We start from the raw sequence: 22,014 nt of genomic DNA on the forward strand, positions 1-22,014 counted from the left end.
TTAGCTGTGCAGTATAAACAAGTATAAACAAGAGCAGTCACAAAAAGCTTCATGCTTGCTCCAAGAAGGTAACACTACATGCAACCTTCTCAACTATTCCCTAATGAAGAGCTGAGTTTCCAATATCCTTCTTGGTAGGTGACATTAAATATTAATTTTATGAGTGATTGTTTTTGAAGAGTAAAAAAGAATGCTGTGCTTCTTAATTTTACTATTTGTAGAATATCATCCATATTTTTGCTCCTACAGCACCACCCCTGTGGAAACGTACCACAGCCTAATTAGTTATAAGAGTTCTTAAGTGAAAGCTTCTTTAAAAGTAATCTTAGCAGATCTCTGTTCCTTCTTACCTTCTATGTTCTTTAATTAGAATAAAAATCCTGTCCACATCAGACAAGAAAGACTTGCCTCAACTTATAATAATATATTGCTGCACGTGCTGAGGGTGTAATGGTAATGTTCCAAGTGGATGATTATAAAACATCCTATGATAAAAGAAGAGGTAGCTGTCACCTAAAATACATGATAAGCAAGTATGCCCTGGTTGTATTTGGAATACAGTTTTGCCTGGGCCTTCAATTACCACCTAGCAATATCATCACATTTCTGCACATTAATTTTCCCTCAGTGAGTACCATCAGGGAGCTGTTCTGGGGTTGGCAGACAACTTTACAATTATTATAACCCCACTGAACCTGCACACTTAACTTCACAGGTATTAAATGCACAGTAGCCAGGGCCTATCTTTATAAAAGTCTAACTTTCTCCATGTGGGAAGTGCTCTGGTAGGGGCTGAAACTCCTTTGCAGCAAGCAGCTCACAGCTTTAGCAGTGGATGTGCTAAATCAGCTCTTTCCAATAAGGTGTGCATTTCCTTAAACAGCCATGGCCAGCATGATGTTGTTGCCCTGCATGTTTTGTATGTTATGTTTTTTATTCATTTATTGCATTGATGAAGAGGCACAAGTAAGAACGAGTTAGTAGGAGAAAGAGAAAGAGGCATAGCAAACAACTGTACAGGGAAGCTTTCATGCTGTCATGCACACTAACCACAGACGTTCAAGTTCATTCTGGGATGCTACCATACACCCATAATTAGATCAGTGACTTTACAGCTTCCGGCAGGGAATCTGGAAAAATAAGTGTCTGAGACATGAAGCCTCTGCTGTTACAGGATTACCTGCATCTCCAGACAATGCAGCTGTGCTTTTACTCCGAGCCAGGAATGAGTGTGTGGGCGTCAGGAGCCTGCTAACGATGCTGCTCTCCCATGGACTGAGCTGAAGACGGCGAGCTGAACATGCACCATACAAGCAAGATGTTAGATCAAACACTTCACAGATAACCACATGCTGCAGAGTGTTAGTACTCTTTCCTCACTACTGCATACCATGAAAATCTTGAAACTGTCCACAGTAGTTCAGTGTTTTGCATTTAATTATTACTCCTTTTTAGCAGAGGAATTCCTATAGAAATATGTACATCTGAACATTTAATTTATGTTACTGCCTGTGGCATTATGGCAAATTGTTACCAAATGAGTACGGATAGTCTGCACATCTGCCACATTCCACGTTAGGAATCACAGGATAATTTCCCTACTAGAGAAACAGTTGCCACTCCTAAATATAGACTTCAACAGAGATGTTTGTGTCCCAAAGGCTTCCTACACTAAAGATATATAGTCTTCCAGTTACACTTAAACACCTTCCAAAGTTTGCCAGCCTACTTAGAAAAACCAAAGAAGGCCGCTCACTGCTATACAGAGAATTGTGTCAATGAGGTTTTATCAAAGCACTGCAAAAGGATAGTGTGCCTCAACTGCAGATACCAAGCTCAGCAGCTGCAGTTGTCTCAGTAATAGGTGAAGCCATAGAAAACAGTTAATATATTTGATCATTAATTCTCTGTCCACAGATCCCGCTAATGAACACTTTTCACATAGTTGCTCTGTTTTGAAAATGCAATACATGTTGACCTGGCTGCAATCACACTGCTACTTTGCTTTTCCCAGTGTTGTCTAACGCAAACATAGCTTTTCAATATAATCCTTTTATCTTGTAAAGTTTCTTTACTTTTTTTAAAAATACTAATTAATGATTTATCATGGCAAAGCATTAACCAGAAGAATCCTGTAAGTTACTTTCTGTATTGAATTGGGTATTTCTTTCATATTCCAATGCAACAAATTGTTTCATTATGACTATCACAAGCCAAAACATTCAACTACTTCCCAAAGTAGTTCATTATAGTAAGCTTACACTACAGCAGTAATCTTGATATTGCAAGCAAAGGCAGGTCTTTTTACACCTCAGCATTCATTTACCTTCGTTTAGTGTTTGCAGCAACAAAACTGCAGCTTGAATTTATGAGGCTTAATCTCTATAACATTCATTGAAGTGACTGGCCATAACAAACTTGACATTCATTTGCATTTTTAAAGGAAGAAATCCATCACTTTTAATAGACATAAACTCTGAATCTGTCTTTAATCTATCTACTCCTTGCTGAGCGCCATGAAAAGAGAGGCTGATCTCAATCTCCCCCTATGAAAATATAATTGCTTAATCTGCCCTCAGTGCTGTTTTGCACTTCTCAAATTGCTCCCTTAAATTCCAGTAATGCAATAAGGGGCATTACTACAGAAATATAGGACTCTCAAACACAGCAGGCTCTTTTCCTAACTGTCCTTTTACACAATGTACTATTGCCAGAGCTTTTTGTGATTAATGGTTCCATTCTGCAATGGTAGAGATCATACAGACACACAAAATACCCTACAGAGACCTCCATTACAGCACACACATTATCATTAAGCTTGCAGTTTAACAATGTAGAAATCACAGAGCTACCATTAAACTGGATGCAGCAATGGCAAAGCCTTTGCTTCCTCTCATCTCCAGGCCCCATGCTCAGTATGATCCCTGTTTAAAGCTACTGTTGCAAGACAACAGATTCTTTTTTGTGGTCTCAGGCTTTAGTAGGTGAGGCTCACAAGTATTATTGTGGATGAGTTTGGAGAACTCTTCTACCATAGTTTAGCATAAAGATCACACAACTTCAGAAAGCAATCCTCGATATTTTAGGCCAGTAAACCAGTACTATATACACTATCCATTTCTTGGCATTTATCTTTACATGATAAGTGAATGTTACCATGTAAATACAGCCCTGTGGGCCAGCTGCAGGCCTTACGTCACTATATAAGCTTATATAAGCTTCCAGAGATGAAATAATCTCAAGAGGACACAGCTAAGAGACTGATGATTTAGAACACCAATGTCTCACCTGCCATGTCTCACATATTTCATATTCCTTGCCCTAAAGATGAGTATGGTTTAATTATCTTAGGCCCTAACTCAGGGGAGCTTGTATCCACATCCCCTATTAGAAGCAATCACGTGTCACAGCATCCAACTGAAGCACTCAGGCAGTGTTTGGGAGTGAGTTAGTTGACATGTACAACAGTGAATTAAAACCAAAAACTACTTTCTCCATATAAGTAATAGGCCTGGTTCGAGATGTCAAAATAATTTTAGCCAGGACCTTGGAGTGAAGTCACCCTGATTCTCTGCAATGGGTGTAGATCAGAGTTTGTTCAGATGCACCTTGGCTTTGTGGGCCAGGGTCATCACATAATTAATTTTCCAAATGCACAGCTACCTGAAAGCATCACACTTCACACATTCAATACATATTTTAACAGATTAGCTCCACCATTCACCTAGAACAGACAAACTTTCCCCCACTGGGTTCCAACTACAAGAGTATTAATATCTAAATGCATTGAACAGCTTCAGTTTGGTGTCTAAACCACACTGGAGCAAAACTGAATACCAAACAAAGAACATCCCAGAATAATAATATCAACTTTAAGACAATGAGGTCAGGGGTTTCTTTTCTTGCTCTTTTTGTTTTTAATGCCTCAGGGTGATATTTTCAAGAATTAGTCTTACAAACCATCTGACAGACAAGGGGAAGCAGTATTTTTTGTTCTCATGATGTGTTAAGCTATCACTCATAGAATAGGGCTATTTCATAGAATTATAGAATGGTTTGGGTTTGAAGGGATCTGAAGGATCATCAAGTTCCAACCTTCCTCTCATGGGCAGGGACACCTTCCATTAGATCAGGTTGCTCAAAGCCCCATCTAGCTAGACCTTGGGCATCCACAATTTCCATGGGCAACCTGTTCCACCTGCCTCCTCCAACCTATCTCACCAGCCTCAGAGTGAAGATTTTCTTCCTAATATCCAATCTAAACCTTTCATTTTGAAGCAATTAGCTCTTGGTCCTATTACTACATGTCCTTGTAAGAAGTCCTTCCCCAGCTCTCTTGGAGGACCCTTTTGCTGTAAAGTCTCCCTGAAGCCTTCTCTTCTCCAGCCTGAACAAGCCCAAGTCTCTCAGCTTTTATTGCTCCATTTTCACACAGGAAGCACATTTATGATAGGCTTACTGGTACAAGGAAGTACCCTTACCCCCAGCCACAAGCAGGTTATTTTTAGACAGATTAAAGATCTTTACAACCTAACTTGTAACTAAAAAACACACAAAGTTGCAGGGTGCTGGCAAAGTAAATTGGTTACAATCACCTGTACTTGTCTTCAGGATATACAACCTGAATACTGGAAAGTTGTCTTAGCAGCAGCAGAATAATTTGCAAGTAAGCAAACAGCAGCATTTGATTAGCTGTAGGAACAGATGGGAGGCAGGGATTTAACAGGCCTTCTGATGAGCACCACGAAGGAGACTCTCATTGATACATGTGGTGTTTGCTTATACACATACACAATATGGTGAAGAGTACATAGGAGGAAACTGCTCTTTCTACAGGAAACAATACTGAAGCCCCTGAATATCTTCTACAACGGTTGCAGAAAACAGTGATGCAGTGACTGAGACAATCATCTTCTTGAAAGAAAAATCACTGCAGAGAAGGGGAGGAAAACAACTAGGGTGCAAGTTTCCAAAAATTCAAGTATGTAACTCATACCTCATGAAAAATAGTATCCCTTTGCTAAGCTCTCCTTAAAGAGCAGAACTGCCAAAATCTATTGGTCAACAGCAGTTTTCTCCACTTGAATGTGTGTTCATGTTCTGTTACAGTTTCAACTATTCACTAACTACAGTAACATAAAAGCATGAGAAGCATGTTCTAGCTGCCCGATTGTACAACTGTGATAAAGAGCTATACAGCAATACAATGCTTGAAATGGCATCAACCAGTCTTTTAGCCAATTAGTTAATGAAAACTTTTGTCTTTTGCTGCACCAAAACAAAAAAAAAAATAAAAATTGCCCTTCAAATGATAAAAAGGTGCTGCACAACAGATGACAAGTTCTTGTTGACAGCTATAAGCCACTTAGTAGGTAAGCTTATCATCCTTATCTCCAGCTCACTGTTTTGCAGGTAGGAGTCTGTATCACAGAGTGTGGTGATTGGGTGCCCTCTGGAAGGTGAAATGGGGAGCAGGCAGTCACAGCCTTCCTTTAAGCATCTGCATTAAGAGGCTGAGGCCACTAGAGAGACTAGTGGCACTTCTCCAGATACATGGCTCAACTAGATTTAGGTATCTGACTTTGCATGAGAAAAAGCATTTCTAGCATTTGCATTTACTTTCTGTCTTGGAGCCTGAAAAAGTCACAAGAGACTCCTAAAGGGTTCCATGCTGTTTTAGTAAAAATGCCAAGCAAAAATGCCTCAACGTTTTGACAGATGGCCATCACTTCCATATTCCTTTTTTTTCCCTACCATTAGACTGCCTAGTATGCTGTTTAAGTTCTCCTGAATTTGAAATGGGTGGCAGAAGCTAAAACACTGTGTTACAGTCCATAAGAGACTATCCTTCATACTTAATGCCTGCTGCTGTTCACCTGCCCACTTCACCAAGATCCTTCCTCAAAAAAAGCATCCGGCAAAGAACAGCAATAATTTGAAAAAATTTACACACCTGAAAAGCTAATAAAGTTAAAACTGACTGGATTTCAACATTTAGAGCAAGAAATAACTAATGCTTAGGAATAAATTATTTCCTAAGGTAATACTGTATTTTTTACAAGTTACCAGACAGTACGACTAGGTTTGCCCCCTAAGATGAACATGGCTCATCAAATCAACCAGATAAACATGTTCACTCAAACTTGGAACTTGGTTAAGACACACAAATAATGACATCAACCAGACAACTCAACTAAAAAAGTCCATTAAAAAAAATTTTAAAAATAATTTTATGGATTGAAATGGGACAGAACTCAGTAGAGGACAAAAAAAATCCCTACCAAGTACTTTACTGTAAAGCTCTTTGCACAAGTTACACAAGAGACATTCTTTTATAAAACTTGTAAGCTCAATGCTTCAATCTCATAAGTCTTCAGAACAGCAGCAGAAATTCAGCTATGTTAATTTTTAAAAGCTTGATGGTTTGTCTTTTTTCAGACTTGTAAACATCAAAAATGTACACTGAAATGAAGCAATCTTTGAGAAATAACTGGACACAAAAATTCAATAAACAGACAATATGAAAAACATCCACACCTCCACACCTCTTCCATAAAAATAACCAAAATGCTAATAAAATCAGAAAATGTAATAAAATAACTGCTTGAAAGCTTCATGCAACATGTTCTTCGACATTCAAGAGCTATTACCAAAAAAGAAAGGAAAACAAAATAATGACAAAATGGTCTAATGCAAATAAAAGGTCACACATGATTGCATGCACTATGGAGTGATGTATTCTTTCAATAGTTGTACCTCATTTACTAAAAACCTGACAGAAGCACTGCTTTTATCATTTGCTAAAGTAGGATTGTTTAGGTAAGTTCTCTTGTTTTAAAAAACAAGAATTATTTGTTCTCACAGGAAAAAATGTTCAACCATTTACTTGTCACATTTGAAGTCTTTCCACTACCACTTAGATGAAGTACAGAAAATGACTTCAGAAGCTTGTTTTATGTGCAAAGTAATACATCAGTATAGAACATTCTTTCTTGCTGCTCTTTTAATGCTTTTTTCTTCAAAACTGTACCTCTGTCTGGAGAATTTAGTAATGTTGCAGATGAGGAGGAGAGCCGCTTGTTTATGACTGGATCAACATGTTTCGAAAGGTTCATTGTTGAAACAGACCGCCTGTCTCGATCTAAAACAAATGGAGATAATGCTAATTGACAGCCCACATGCAACAGTGCAAGTTCCTAGCTCACTAGTGGGAGGAGGAAAACAGGACTAAGGTCACTCCTGCTCTACCACAAGAACTTCCAAAATAGAATGGAATTCTCAGTAGACGTTGTACAGGTGACTCAAAGACTAGGCACAACACAATTTAAGCTTCAAATGTGTAAAACATTCTGTTCATTATCACTCAATGGGTTGCAATCTAAAGACTTTCAATATTGTCAGAAAATCTCTACTCACAACTTAGAATAGAAAGCTTCATGGAAGGACTAAGATGCTTGGAAACACAAAGTTATTCACTAAAACACCACCCTGCCATCTGAATAAAAGGTGACAGGGCACTGTTACTAGGCAGATGGTCAATATTGTGGCAATGGCATGCTGAAAGATTAAGGGAATATTAGTGCACAAAGGAAGTAAGAGTAAGCACAAAAGAAATTAAAAGATTTAGTTAAAAATCCCACAGTTATGTGTAAGTTCTAAACCACCTACCAGAATTATTTTCAGAGTGCTGAAAATCCAAGCTCAGCACACACCTTAGCAGATATAAAAAAATCAGCCTCTGTGGAAAGGACTTGTAATGCACCTACTTGGCATACATAACACGAAAAATTTATAATTTGATTTCAGTTTCTCTACATTTTAGAGCGGTATTGCATCGTTTGCACAACTGTTGTAGTCAGCATCTGCGTCCTGCTGAGGGGGTGATGGTTACTTCAAGAATAGAGACTGCACACTCTTTGTGCCTATGTGTGCCACAGAAAGTTTGCTGTGTCCCTTTTCTCTCTCTCAAAAAACCCCCCAAACAAGAAGAGCTCCAAGCTCCGTGCTTCAACTACACATTCCCCGTTACAAATTTTCATCTGCAAATCTGAGATCCAAAAGATGCTGTGAGAATCAAATCTGCTTTTGCTTACGTTTTAGCATGTACTGAACCTCAGCACGACTCAGCAAAGCACTCAACCATGCTGAAATGCAATGAGGCTTGAGCACATGCCTAACTGCTCTGCTGATTCATAGTCTGTGTGTCCAAAAATGTGTCCCTACACTGTTTGCAAAGCAGATACAAACTCAGGACAATGACAGCATTAAGGATGCTGCTGCTGAAATATTATTTGCCACTGTTTATTTGTGACAAGTGTATTAAGATTGTATTTACCCGTTCTGTCCCAATAGATTAAACTATACTCACTGTGTACAAAAAAATTCACAGAATTTTTAATAGAGTCTATGAAAAAAAAATAATAGAAATAGAGTCTGTGAAAAAATTTCATAGAAATAGAGTCTATGAAAAATACCTTAATTCTCCCCAGATCTATGAACTATATAGGATCCACTATAACTTTTGGACTGAAGAAAGATTCTCCTTACTCCATGTGATTATTTGCTAACTTTAATGTTAGAATGACTTGGTGAGGGCATAGAACTGGCAGACTGGATACTGGGAGGGGAATAAAACTCAGAAATGGGTTTTAAAAAGGAGAAAGCTAAATGTTGTAACTAAGAAAAAGACCTCTGTAGGCTGTCAAGATGATCCCAAATTGATCTATGGGGTAAACTGGAGAATGCCCTGTGCAAGTCACTACTGGACACACTATGTTCAGGCTTCCTGAGAACAGGAATATTTGTGGGAACAGGATGAGGATCTTGATCTCATGTATAATCTGCCACTGAGAAACTACACAGTGTATCAGTACAGCCATAAAGCTTCTATATTTGGTAGAAAGGATGTACTGCATAAACTGGCTTTCTGAAGATGACAAATGACAATATTGAAAATCACCTCTGTTGTTAGGCATGACAACATTTCTCGTGTCAATGAACCTTATTTAAATGAATGACATTCAGCATAAGGATTTGCATACAAGTGTTGGCAATACGAATCCTATAAATGTAGAATAGGCCAAATGCAATCCATTGCCTGGAACATTGCTGCTTTCTTTATCCAAAAAAAAACCAAAAAAGAAAGAAAAAAAAAGGAATTAAAATACCCATGAGCAACAAAACAGCCAACGCAGCTGGTTATGTGTCTGTGTTCTTGTGCAAAATTGTAAATCCTACATGCCAAAAGGGTTTTAGACAATAACAAAATATTCAAATTTGCTCTCCTTGAATTCCAGCAGATAGAATATTATGCTTCATTTCAGTGAATTGTGCCAAATCTTTAGAGTCAGCCAGCAGTAACTCTCCACCAGAAAAATAAATAATAATGAAAAATCTGGTACTAACAGTTCTAATCTATCAGCATGGTGTTAAGCATGCATTGCAACTACATGAGGGTGGTTTAGTTACTGATGATCTCACTTCCTGAGAACTAGCTACAGGTGAAGGAATAACAAACCACAGCATTATGTACCAGGTTTTCTAGCACCACCCAGAGATTTGAAGTGGTGCTCCAGGCCTGCTAAATCGAGAAAGGTGAATGATGATTCAAAATAATAACCTAGGGACAGAACGCAAGACAATGATTTTTCACAGAAAATAAAATAAAAATCAAATAAGTTATACAAAGTTAAGCAAAAAAGTAACCTTTTATGAAAAATAACTGTTTACTGAAATTATATATGACAAAGATTTCAGAGCATTCTTTTCTCAACTTTTTTTCCTCCCCTGATGAGAGGTTAGACACATAGAAATTAGAATAGGAAGAAAAGAACTTAAAGGATCACTTCCTGTTAAAAGAAGTAAAGGAAAAGTTCTCTTTTGGGAGATTTGATTCACAGTGAACAGGGCATATACACATTAATGATTGGCAGATTAAGTTAGAGAAGATATTTGGGTGGAAAAGCATATAGCTAAAATTCACTTAAACTTAATTTGCCAATCTTTAGGGGAAGAAAAGGGACTTCTATTTCCCCAAATTTCAGTACACAGCACAGATCTCTAATTGCAAAGAACAATTTTCCTCCATTGTGTCTTGTATTTGGTCATTTCCACCAGACCTACTTATAGAGGCACAAAGCTAGCATTTGCCACAGTAGCTCATATCACAAGATTGACACAGCACAAGCACACCCACATATATATACACACAAACGAACAACAGCAAAGCAGCAGGAGCGAGAAGCTGTAGCAAGGTAGTTCCAGAATAAGTCAACTCCCAAAAGAAGCTGTAACTTTTGTTCATATTTCTTTCTCCTTGTTACCTTTTTGCTACACAAGAATGTCACAAACATGCCACTGCTAGCAATAATAGGACCAAGAGAAAAGAATTCAAACTAACATACACTGAAATATCCTTCCTTTCAGAAGGAGAAATGTAAATTCCAGTTGACTGGCGGGGAAGGGAAACTGGCAAGCAAAGCAAGCCTCCCTCTTTACCTGTGTTATTAATGCGGTTGTGCAGTGCTCCTCCCCAGGACCACCTGTTTTGCCTTTGTTTTGGCTTCTGGCTTCTTTCAATTGTGCGACGTACAACAGCTTCATGTCGTTCCTTGAGTACAACAGGATAACACATTTGGATACTACTGGGTTCTTAACTTTATTTTCTTATCAAACCCTGCTACCCTCCATCACATGGACAATACCAAGTAGGCATCTTAGGTCTTTAGGCTTATGTGCTGCCTACTTAAAACACACAGACTAAAACAAAATTAAGCAGCAAGTAAGCCATAAATAAGTTAGAATATTAAATGAAATTTTGAAAAGGTAAGATCTGTTTAAGTGGCCCTACCACTACACAAACACACCCTAGTGCTACTTCCCATGTACTAAATACCAGAAGAGTGGGAGAGATAGGAAACACAACACCCACAAGGATGAGGTGGCTTAGATAGGATCACACTGCCCATACTTCCCAGTTTAACTGGGAGACAAATCAGCCAAGAGCATATTTCACTGCACACTCATTTCTGAAAAGGTTTTCTTAGGGCAACTTATATTTAACTACCCTTAAACTGAATGGCTAAGAATTAACAGATAACCATACAAACCTGACCCAAATTGTTTTTCTGCATGAGTTTGCACAGTGCCATACACAGTAATCCAGGCAGGCTCAACTTCACTGCATTTGATTCATAACAGAAGCAGTACCTGTGCAAGTAAGGCTTAAAATCCTTCCACACACACTGTCATACTGACCATGGCTCACGTTGCATTGTCTACATCAGCTCTCAGAGAAAAAGGCTGATAGTACTGTACCTTAGGGCAAGAGAAGTTGAAAAGCTGTTTCATGACATTCGTTCTTACCTTCTCTTCTTCTAGTTTCTGCCTTCGCTTTTCCTCTACGGCAGCTCGCCTTCTCTCTTCCTTTAGTCTCTGCTCTTCTAGCTTCTTTCTACGTTCCTCTAGGTGCTTCTCATAATGTTGCCGTGCTCTCTCTTCTCTTTCTAACCAGACGGATTCTCTTGCAGCTGTGAGAAAAATGGGAAATAAAAGTATTAACTTGCTTTATGTAATGAAGTCTTAATACATTTTGAATAACCAAGGTAAATGGAAAGCCTTTTGAACTCTCTTTCTTCAGAGATACATAATATCCTTACCTCTCCTCATGTATGAAAACATACCCTGGTCACACACTGATTTTATGTAATCTCAATATACTTATCATGAATTACCAACAGTTATTTGAGCAGACAGTTTCTTCATGGAAGACAGAATTTTTTGCCAGCTTAAAATGCCTAAATACCGAAGTCAGATGCATGTGAACAAACTTATGTTATATAAACCATGCTAATTCTCTGTAATATTTTACTGAAAAAAACCAGTAAAAAGAGAGGTGAAACTATCAGAACTTTCACCTTTATTGATCAATACAGATCTCTTATGATAGAAGTGGATGGAATAACAATTCTAGCACCTGGACCAACAAAAGAAGTTACCCACCGAAGAAGTCTAAAGGTAAACATTAATCTGTCACATAATTCCACTTATACACAGCTTCAAACAACATGTTTCAGAAGAGTTAATCAAGATAAATCAAGAAGCCCTACACAGGACCAATTTGTTTCCCTATCAGGGTCTGAATTTTCATTAATTTTGTAGATGCAGGCTCAGACCGAAGTCCACATGAAACCACTGATGATACTCTGGATCTCTCCACACTGGTGTCTTGAAAGCTTTGCGACCCAGAGTGGACCTAGATTGTTCCCTTATGCAACATTGTATGTTTGCAGTCTAAGTCAGTGCTACCATCACACAGGAAATGCTCTAGAGACTTAAAGAATCCTTTCACTACAGTGGTACAAAAATTAATTTAAAAAACCAAAATCCAACAAAAGCAAACCAACCTACCACAAAAAACCCCAAACCCAGTGTATACATCCTGTAACCTAGACCCTGAACACACTAAGTAACCCAAACAATGTAGTTGTTCAAAACTGGAACTCAGTCAAACCCTTTTGCAGAAGACTTGAAAAATCCATTATCTTTGAAGGAGCTAAGGGCATCTAAAAACATAATTGCATATATCTCATGAAAATCCAGCTTGCTGTAGCATGTCAGCTTTTAATGAATATGTCACTTATGTACAGACTCTATTGATCATATCAAGATGAGCTGCTGCTGTGAGCCACAAGACTTCCACGGATCCTGTGATGAGCTGGCTCTTTTGTGCCTGGAATATGCTTACAATGGGAACCCAGCACAAAAAAGCTCTTTGGTGGTCTACTGAAAATTAATAAATTACAAAAAGAAAAAAAAAAACCAACAAAACCTCAACAGCTTTCTTAACTGATGTCACTGGAATATTAATTTGCCTATAAAAGACAAGGAGATTATTTGTTCTTGCTTTTATTAATGCAAATGGCTAAACTTTCTTGAGACACTGTTCATGGTGATTTCCATAGGATTCAGTCTGTCATGTTGTTTAGAAAAAGCAATGAAAATAGGACATTTGAACTTTTAAGACTAAATTCAAGAAGAGAGAGGCTAAAAAGATATTTAGGCACGTTCTTAGTTCTGGTACAACAATCAGAATGCTGGACCTCTGGACAGAACATTTATCTTCATCTTTCTGCTTCTCTGAGAAGGGGTGATAAAAATCACACTTCTGTGATACAGCAAGACAGCTCAATAACAGAAACAAGCATTAGTGATGGATTAATCCAGGCAAATGGATGTGTTCGGCTGGAATAACTTTTAACAAAAATAATAGATCTGATTCAAAACAAATAAAAAGCTACATCTTTCCACCTTTAGACTACAGGCAAAAGACAGAAGAAAATATGTGCCCACCTGCTAACATGAGGAAGTTACTAATTTTATGCTTGGACCAAGTATTTAACAAGTACACGAAAGTATGATTTATGATACATCTGTTTGCTGAAACAAGTGTAATATCTATTTTCATTAATTTAACTTTTTCACAGATAGAGATATAATCTTAACTACTTCTATTTTTTTTTCAATTTTCAATTCCTGCATTTTATCTTATTAGAGAGTCAAAGGAGAACATCTGCTTTGTTTACACTTCTTCCTGCACACACTACTGACATTCTTCTATGAACTTAAGGGCTCAGTTTTGGTCAGCTATAAGGTAGGAATATACAGGGACATAAGTTAGTGTCCTTAGATATATAAGGATATCTTCAGGAAAAATAAGAAGTCTAGAATATTTTTCTTTCATTCTTATGTCCCCCTTTATGAATTTTCAGAAACATTTTCCTGCCACCCCAAACAGATAGGAAAAAAATTGTCTTGTAGAGTAAAAAGTTTACTCTTTAGACCTCTGCTCTAACATAAAAAAATATTTAAAAAATATATTAAGCTCTATTCTGGATACACAGGTGTGCTTCTAGAAGCACAGCATCAAATGCCTTGCTGATAGAAAGAATCAGCAGATGAGCCTACAGGAAACTGAAGATATCTCTAAAAGGACTCATCAACCTGAAAGAGCAGCCAATTTGAGGATGTGGCAGGGAAGAATACCAGCTTCTATGATGGGGTCTCCAGAAACTGTGCCAAGAGCTCTGCCTGGTGCTAAGCCAACACAGAACTCCACTGGGGGTATAGTCCAACAAAAAAGCATTTTCTCAGGCCTGAGCATCATTAAGGTTCATGATCTTTCTCTCCCTTGTAATACCTCATATTGTATGACAATGTGCAAGATTCATTCGAGCAAAGTCTGGTCACCATTCCAGTAGCACCTGCATGATGAAAGCTTAAATTCCATTGGAACAATTACATTAAAGCTGGAAAGTACAAATAAAAGTCACAGCCTGATCCATTTTCTATTCCATTCCTTAATACAATCAATATATTTGAACACAGTCATGTGATACAAGGACATAAAATTAGAGCATAAAAACAGGATTTAGAAATTGAGCCCTAAACATGCTGTTGAATACCTTCTGCTTGTTTGCAAACTAGAATGCTGGATCAGATTACAAAGCAACATAATTAAGGCTGTGTTTCTGACACTTCTGAAGTGAATAACATCAAGAGAAAACAAGGTCAATCAAGAAAGAGACACTCCAATATTAAGAGACACATAAGACTTGAAACCAATAAATTTTACACTGGAATTAACTAATGTAATGTGGAAGATGTTGGCTACAAAACTTGCATATTTCTTTCTTGGAAATAATTTTGTCGTTTCTTTCCCCAGCCACACATACTAGAATGATTCTTTGCAGGGGTTTTAGGCAGTGAGGGAAGGAGGAGCATGCACTAGGTATCAAAGCCTTTATTTTCTGTTTATCTCTGTGAAGCAAAGAATGTGCCCCCAGATTCTCTTTTTCTGTCTCTTCCCTTCAGTCCTTTTTCTTTTGGTTTACCACCTATACAAGGGCAGATCAGTCTATCCACCATGCTTTCTCAGTCTGCCTTTTGAATCCACCTCAGATGGACAGCTCACCTGAGCCAAAATCCTACAGTCTTTGTCAAGCTTTCCAGCCTTTATCTTTTCCAACTTTACAGCACCGACCTCAGCAACAGCTTTCTCCTCTGACTGCTCTTTCACCTTTGCTCACTGCCAGCTCTGCACTGAGGCTGTGATTGCCCCCTTGCTGCATTAGTAGTAAAATGGATCAGTGATGCTTTAACCATACCTAAAAACGGGGACATTACACAGAAGTGGCTGACTGAACAAATTAGAAGGTGAACTTCAGAGCTGTAATTAAAGGTGAAGTAATGTGAGATTCTCTAAGCCAACCTTTCCCCAGTAACCACGCTCCAAGGGACATTTATCACGTAAGTTTTTAAACTATTCTTCCTTAAAAATTGTTTTCTTGTCTTATAAACCCTTTTAACATTCAAATTATCCAAGGAGATCCCAAAATTATTCATATGCTAGGGTCAATGATTCCCAATTTCTGTGAGGCTTCTTTCTGTTGGATAAAGTTCTGCCCCCAAGTGCCAGGGAAGAAAACAGGCCAGAAGGAATTTACTCACAGAAAAAAAATTGTAATTTTTATTAATGTAATTATTATCCCAGAGATCACTTACTGTGATGTTTAAAATACTACTTTAGTGCTTATGCATTGTAAGTATTAAGAATTTAATGAATTTAGCCAACTGAAACTCAGACATATTCTAAGAACTAAGATTAATCACTCTTTATTTAAGGAAGTGTGCTAAGTCAAAAAGCAGTATTACCATCTTTTGTTCCCAACACCAGAAACTAAATTAACCACGTGTCCTTGTCAGGATCATAATTCTGATTAAAAAAAGATCAGACTTCAAGCAGGATTATCGTAGATAAAACATGCACAGAAGAGAGACTCAAAAAAGTGAGACTCAGTTTTCTAAAGAATCAGGGACCAAGATACTGTTAAGTAATAACAAGAAAATTCTTCCTCTTTGCCAGGCCACCACCTAAGAATTACCAGAATGAAATCCATTTTAACACCCCAGTTATTTTCCCCGTTGAAAAACACATTTTGATTTTTCTTTCCAGTTAAGGAGGACCAGGTCTGTGCTTTCCAGTTAGGGAGGAAACAGAGACTAACTGGCAAGACTAACTTTCTCCTCTGTTACTAAACTTCTACCCTCCAAAATGGTAACAGCACTTAATCTGCACATGCAGAAAAGCCCATGGACCTTCCCAGCTGATTCCCAAACATTGTCTGGGTATCAGCAAGCAGACAGCTAGTTGGCTGGAGCCAACACCCTGCCAGGATCGATCATAACAGCTTTATAGTAAGAACAATTAAGTTTTAGCATCAGAAATGCTCTTCAACACTGTTAATTTGGCAGTACAGATACAATCATTACAGCAGATAAGGGTAAAATCCACATGATGAAAAAGCAGCAATTTTCAGTAATGTTTTCCAGTTTGAGCAAGCCATCTACCATAGCTGCATTCATAAAAAGTCAGTTCCAACATGTTTGTCTCAACATTCAGGGCCAGAACACAGCTGCTCAGCCTGACATGTGTAAGTGCCAAGCTGGAGCCAGAGTGTGATAGCTCCCTTTGCTCCAGCCTCCAGGAACAGAGCCATTTGACCTACCACTGCCTCTCTTGGGATTTCCATTTCGCACAATTCAAGAGGGTTAGTTTAGTCTCGCATAGAGAGATCTGATATCTTTATTTTAAAGGACAGATGTTAACTTTTATGCACAGGTGCTATGGGAACGAGCACTGCTGGAAAAAGCACAAAAATGAAAACATGGTTACTAAAGAGCAAGTGACAACTCTGGAAGCATTACTTAGAAAATCAAGATCACCCTAATAATCCTTTAAGGCCTGAATGTGATATCAGCAAAACACACATTACCAAATGGTTAGGAGATTAAAAAGATTGAAGCAGAAAACCCTTCATGAAATTGTTACAACTTTAGTCATGCAAAAGGAACTACAAAAAAAAAAGTCAAAGAATTAATATTTTAGAAGTGTTGGGATGGCATTTCAAAAGCAATGCCTTTCCTACAGTGAAGAAACTAAAACAATCACTTTTTGATGGTGTGATTTGCTGATTGTGTCCCTGTGTATCTTCTAGGTTACCTAAAGAAAAGTCCAAAAGAAAACATGAATATACTAAAGGTGAAAGGGGCATTTTTTGTAGAAGCTTCTTTAATCTTTTCCATTAGGTGGCTCAACATGATCCTCAAGAAACAGCAGATACCGACAAGATACCGACAGTCCCAACGCATATATGTGCTCTATATATATATATATATATATATATATATATATATATTCAGACAAAAATGATAGCATTTCCTACTCTCCAAGCACTCATTAAAAACGAGACTTAGAAACCCAAGTGTGCTAAGAAGTCTGAGGCTGCTAAAATACTATTTCCAGGTGCAAAGAAATCCTCAGGAGTTCAGAGCACATGCCAATCCACCAGAGGAAAGCCAAAGTGGAACTTGAAAAAAATTAGAACTTGAGAGTAAAAAAAGGGGAAAGAAAAATGGTCTTAAATCAACTCTTCTTTAATAACTGAATATTGCCCAATAAATAAATATAATCCTTATTAAAGTGGTACTCCACAAGTTCTTAACAGAAGGGTCAACAACTTAATTTTCCTGACCTCCAGGAGTTAAGTTGCTGAAAGTACAAAACAAAATTACTATCAGCTCTACACCTAGAGAATTGAACACTGTCCTTTCCTTTTTTTAGAACAAAGAATAATTTTATTTGATGTAGGACTGAAATTCTCAACTTCTGTATAACAAGAAGTCTTTGCTAAACCTGAAAGATCCCCTGAACCAAAAGGAAAGGAATTAAGTTTAAATCCAACATAATTCTATTGAAAAAAATTAAAATTCCTTCCTTCAGTTGCTTTACTGTTGCATGGCTGATGTCCCAGTATTAACAAAATCCAACTCTAATTTTCAGCAAGACACATTTATGTAACAATATTATACAACCTAATGTTTAAGAGAGACAGCTTAGGAATTTCTTTGCTGTGGTTCACATGACATGAGTGACTGATTATCTAGGATCTGCACTAAATGCACTAAAAAAAAAAAAAGAAAAAGTTACACGCTGTTGCAAAAATCATTGCTCTGCTGTACTGGAACACAAACCTCAAGAGACAGCTCCTAAATCATACTAAATCATAGCAGACAAATATACAGATGAAAGTACAATGCAACTTTCAATTTTCTTGTTAGTTCAAAATAATCCTCCAAGCAACAACACACAATACACTCAGACATCACAGGGACATGCAAAACTCTCCCATGTGGAAATGAAGGATTCCACATCAACTTACAAAAACTCCTGATGTTGCTTTGATGTTGCTTTTAAAACACATCACACAAAATAGCACATTTATCAACAGAAGTCATGTCCTTCTGGTAATAAATACTCATTTATCAATAGCTAGAAAAATCAGAGTTGAGTTGAATTCAAGGAAAGTATCTTTCTCTTCCATTTGACTAAAGAATTGTTATTATACAATGATAAAACCTGAGAAAAAAAGAAATTCAAGACATGGAACCATCATATGTGAATAATTAATTAAAATGGGCCAGTAACATCCATTTGCTCTGAAACCTGAAGAAACTAAGCCCACACATACCATCAACCTCAACTCCAGGAGCAGCTTTTCAGGGATTATCAAACATCCCGTCATGTTACCCCTTGAGCAAGCCAAAACTAAAGCTTTCCTTTTCCTCTCCAAAACAATCCTAGTGATTCATGCATGGCTACTGCAATGTTATAAGGTGCTGTAAACAAGGGAGGATATAAATGCTATCAAGACCTAGGTGACACTTAATGATGGCTCTTCAGGTTAGAAGAAGCAGCATAATTCTGGCTGGAGTTACAATATAGTTCAATAAACTTTCAGAAGTTGGAAATGGGAAATAAAGAACTTCTGTTTCTCAAGCCCTTAGAACAATTCAGCATTGAAATAAATCAGAGTAAACACATAAAAAAGAGGAAATAATTTTATTTCCCAACTTCCCAATTACCACAGAACTTTGTGGCAGCCAAACATTTAAACGTTGTTCAGAAAGCCACCAGTTTGGCTTCACATAATTCTTAATTCTCTCACCACCATACTCAGTACACTGCCAATCAGTAGTCACTTGTTAGACAGCCTTCACTATTCACTCAAACTGTGTTATACTTATGCAGGCATGGCTGACATAAGATATTGAGCACACCTATTTGATACCTACAAAAGGTTTGACCTGAAAAATGTACCCCAAATATACATTAAAAAATTCAAAGCATACATTGGCAAGATGTTCTTCGATTCTATTTTATGGTATTCAGAATTTTAATCTTAATTGATAAAATATCCCAAAACCTCAAAATTCCATTTACAACAGCTAAGTTCCCTTGCATGATTTCAGATTTAACACCGACTTTTCATTCACATTCATAGAACAGGTGAGAGATACAGTACTGATGAACTAAAAGATTTACTTTAAAGATATGGTAGCATATCTGGGATGACACTATTGCAAATCTAGCACTACCATTTTGCTGACTGCCCCTAAAAGTAAGCTGGCAATAATGCTGCATGCAGATGACAGTCCAGTAAAAACAAACAAACAAACAAACACCAGAGGGGGCCTTACCTAGCTGTTTTTCTCTCTCTTCTCTCCGTTCTCTGGCAAGCCGTTGCCTGTCATCAACCTTTAGTACTGTTGGATGATCTACAAATGGAGAAAGCGGAGTATTAGGCACACAGCATAAAATCAAATACTACCAAACCCAAACTTAAAGGACAATGGCTGTTAAACAGCCCTAATTATTCTGTCAAAATAGATAATGTTTTGAGAAATACATCTTATTTTAAAAAACCCAGAAAACTGGTAATTAGAATGCATTCCTATTTTTTAATAAATAAAATACTTCTAAAGAATAGACTAAGATGTGACTGCAAATACCCAGCAAGACTACTGCTTGTGAAAACCAAGGAAGAAACTTTATATTGTTTCCAAGCCTAAAACTACTTGAATTCTAGAGAGCATTTTGAAAAAATGCTGTTTATTATTCCATAATAATGTCTCTCCAAAATGCATCCACAGGAGAGGCTATTATAATCAAGCTTTGTCTTCCCCTTGATATTGCCTCAGAACAGCTAATAAGCCCTAGATCATGACACAAGAACCTCAACATCCAAGCAAAACAGGCTGAACCAAAACACTGATTTGGCTTAGTAGTTCTAAAGCAGTTCTGGCTGAGCCTCTGGAAAAAGCATGATATTGATCTCAAAAGATGTTTATGTGCCCATGTGTTAAAAACTCTGGCAAATATACTAAAGGCAGTGAGGCATCACATGCATGGACTGGCATAACACGAGTCAAGTAAGATGAGAGCTTTAACTATCGTAGATTGAAATTTATCTACATGAGTACTTCACAACTATCTGCAACTGGCTGCTTGGATCACAGCAGTAAGACTGAGGATAGCATGAAGAATCTGTGTCAGAGCCCAGGTCTGACTTTAAAAATTCAGGTTTGGTTGGAAAACATCACTTGCTCAATGATGGTTCTGGAAGACAACAAAGTGCTGAACAGCTAGCATCCAACTTCCAGTCTCAGCAATGGAGCTGTTCCAGACAAAGGGAACAAAATCCAAGTTAGCAATTCATCTCAGCATGCTGCCAAAACCAATTTCCTACTCAGCCTGTCCTGTTAAACCTGGAAAGCTCTTAATTTTATGGGGTTTTTTTCAGTAGCACTGAAAAAGTCTGCTTTGCATAAGAACACAATAAACAAAAAACCCACAGAAAAATAAAAAAAAATTCTGGATATAAATAAATGGTCTGATTTATTTTGGTATTGAGAGGAACTCAGTTTTAAAGTATTTTAAGATAAAGGGCTTTTCGAATACTGTCATCATGAAAGAACACAAGACAACAGAGCCTTTTCACTCTTCGGTGTGAATACACATGTAATCAACTTGTAAAAACGTGTAGAGCTCAGCCTACTTGTGTACAGGCTGCATACCTATGAAAAAAGTTATTAGCAAACAATACAATGGGTCATAAAACTGAGGTTAAAGATATTTGCAAAGTAAGTCCCTGAAGTGAGGCTGTGCTAAACTAATTTTGAATAGATATTTGAATTAGATTTTTAAAAAATTATGTGCATTTCATCCTCCAACAGAGGTTTCTGCATGAGAATGACAGGATTTCTTGGGTGAACCTGTTCACCAACAGCTACCACACTTTAATTACTCTTGAACTCTAATCAGTGAAAAACTATTATCTCAACTACTGTCAGACTAGAGCCCCAATTAAGAGTGCTAATAGCAATACAAAGTAACAGCTGCAAGGAGCAAACCCATTGCACAGTTGGCAGGGAGAACCTTCAAGCACGACAGCCCCCATGAAGGGCACAACAAGTGAAAAAGTCACCAGCAAAGGCAAAGGTAATCTGTCACCCAGCTGCAGGTCAAAACTTTAATGTTGGCTGGCTAGCCCAGAGTGCTGCCATTAATGACACTGTGCTCAGCCATGGCTTGGCAGAGATTTGCCCACTGCAGGGTGTACATCTGCGTTTGGCTGATGTCAGCAGCGCGCTGACTCACACGCAGTCCCTTCAGCATGCAGACACAGGTCAAAAGGGTAATAATATTCCTTCTCTCTGGTGACTGGCACACCAGGTTCACAAAACATGAATTTCTGTGGCATGAGTAATTAGTGCTTGTGGAATAATGCACATTTTCCCTGGAAAACAAGGATTCCCTTCAAGGGCTGTCAGCAAAGTCAATGTAACATTGAGTTGACAGAAAATGATGAGGCACTGGGGAAAAATGTAGAAACCTGCTTATTTCAGAATATCCTTCCACTTGGGGTTTTTTTTCCTTTTCTTGAGAAGAGAGATTTCCCTGTCGGAGGGAAGCAACAATTCTTCAAAGAGGCAGGAGGGTTACATGGAGAGGCAAACTGAAAAGGTCTCCCTTAAGAATTCCTAATTATAAGCAATGAAGGTATAAAATAAATTTTTAACGTTGCCCTCTGCCACTCTGTTTGAAGATATCCAATT

The 22,014-nt window shown here is 37.8% G+C and overlaps 1 protein-coding gene across 6 annotated transcripts in view; it reads right to left on the reverse strand.

Moving 5' to 3' along the window:
- Window positions 1-22,014, reverse strand: part of MAP7 (microtubule associated protein 7) — a 110,249-nt gene that overhangs the window by 23,842 nt on the left and 64,393 nt on the right. For 4 of the 6 annotated variants that reach the window (XM_036379539.2, XM_036379537.2, XM_036379535.2 and 1 more), the window contains exons 3-7: window positions 19,597-19,674; window positions 11,365-11,528; window positions 10,498-10,609; window positions 7,031-7,141; window positions 1,181-1,294 (exon numbers count right to left, since the gene is read on the reverse strand). In XM_036379539.2, the coding sequence (XP_036235432.1) occupies window positions 1,181-1,294; window positions 7,031-7,141; window positions 10,498-10,609; window positions 11,365-11,528; window positions 19,597-19,674 (579 nt within the window). The remainder of the gene's footprint in view (window positions 1-1,180; window positions 1,295-7,030; window positions 7,142-10,497; window positions 10,610-11,364; window positions 11,529-19,596; window positions 19,675-22,014) is intronic. The other 2 variants (XM_036379542.2, XM_036379540.2) reach the window with 1 other exon arrangement.

The sequence above is a fragment of the Molothrus ater genome, chromosome 3 (assembly GCF_012460135.2).
Source record: "Molothrus ater isolate BHLD 08-10-18 breed brown headed cowbird chromosome 3, BPBGC_Mater_1.1, whole genome shotgun sequence".
Taxonomy (NCBI): Eukaryota; Metazoa; Chordata; class Aves; order Passeriformes; family Icteridae; genus Molothrus; species Molothrus ater.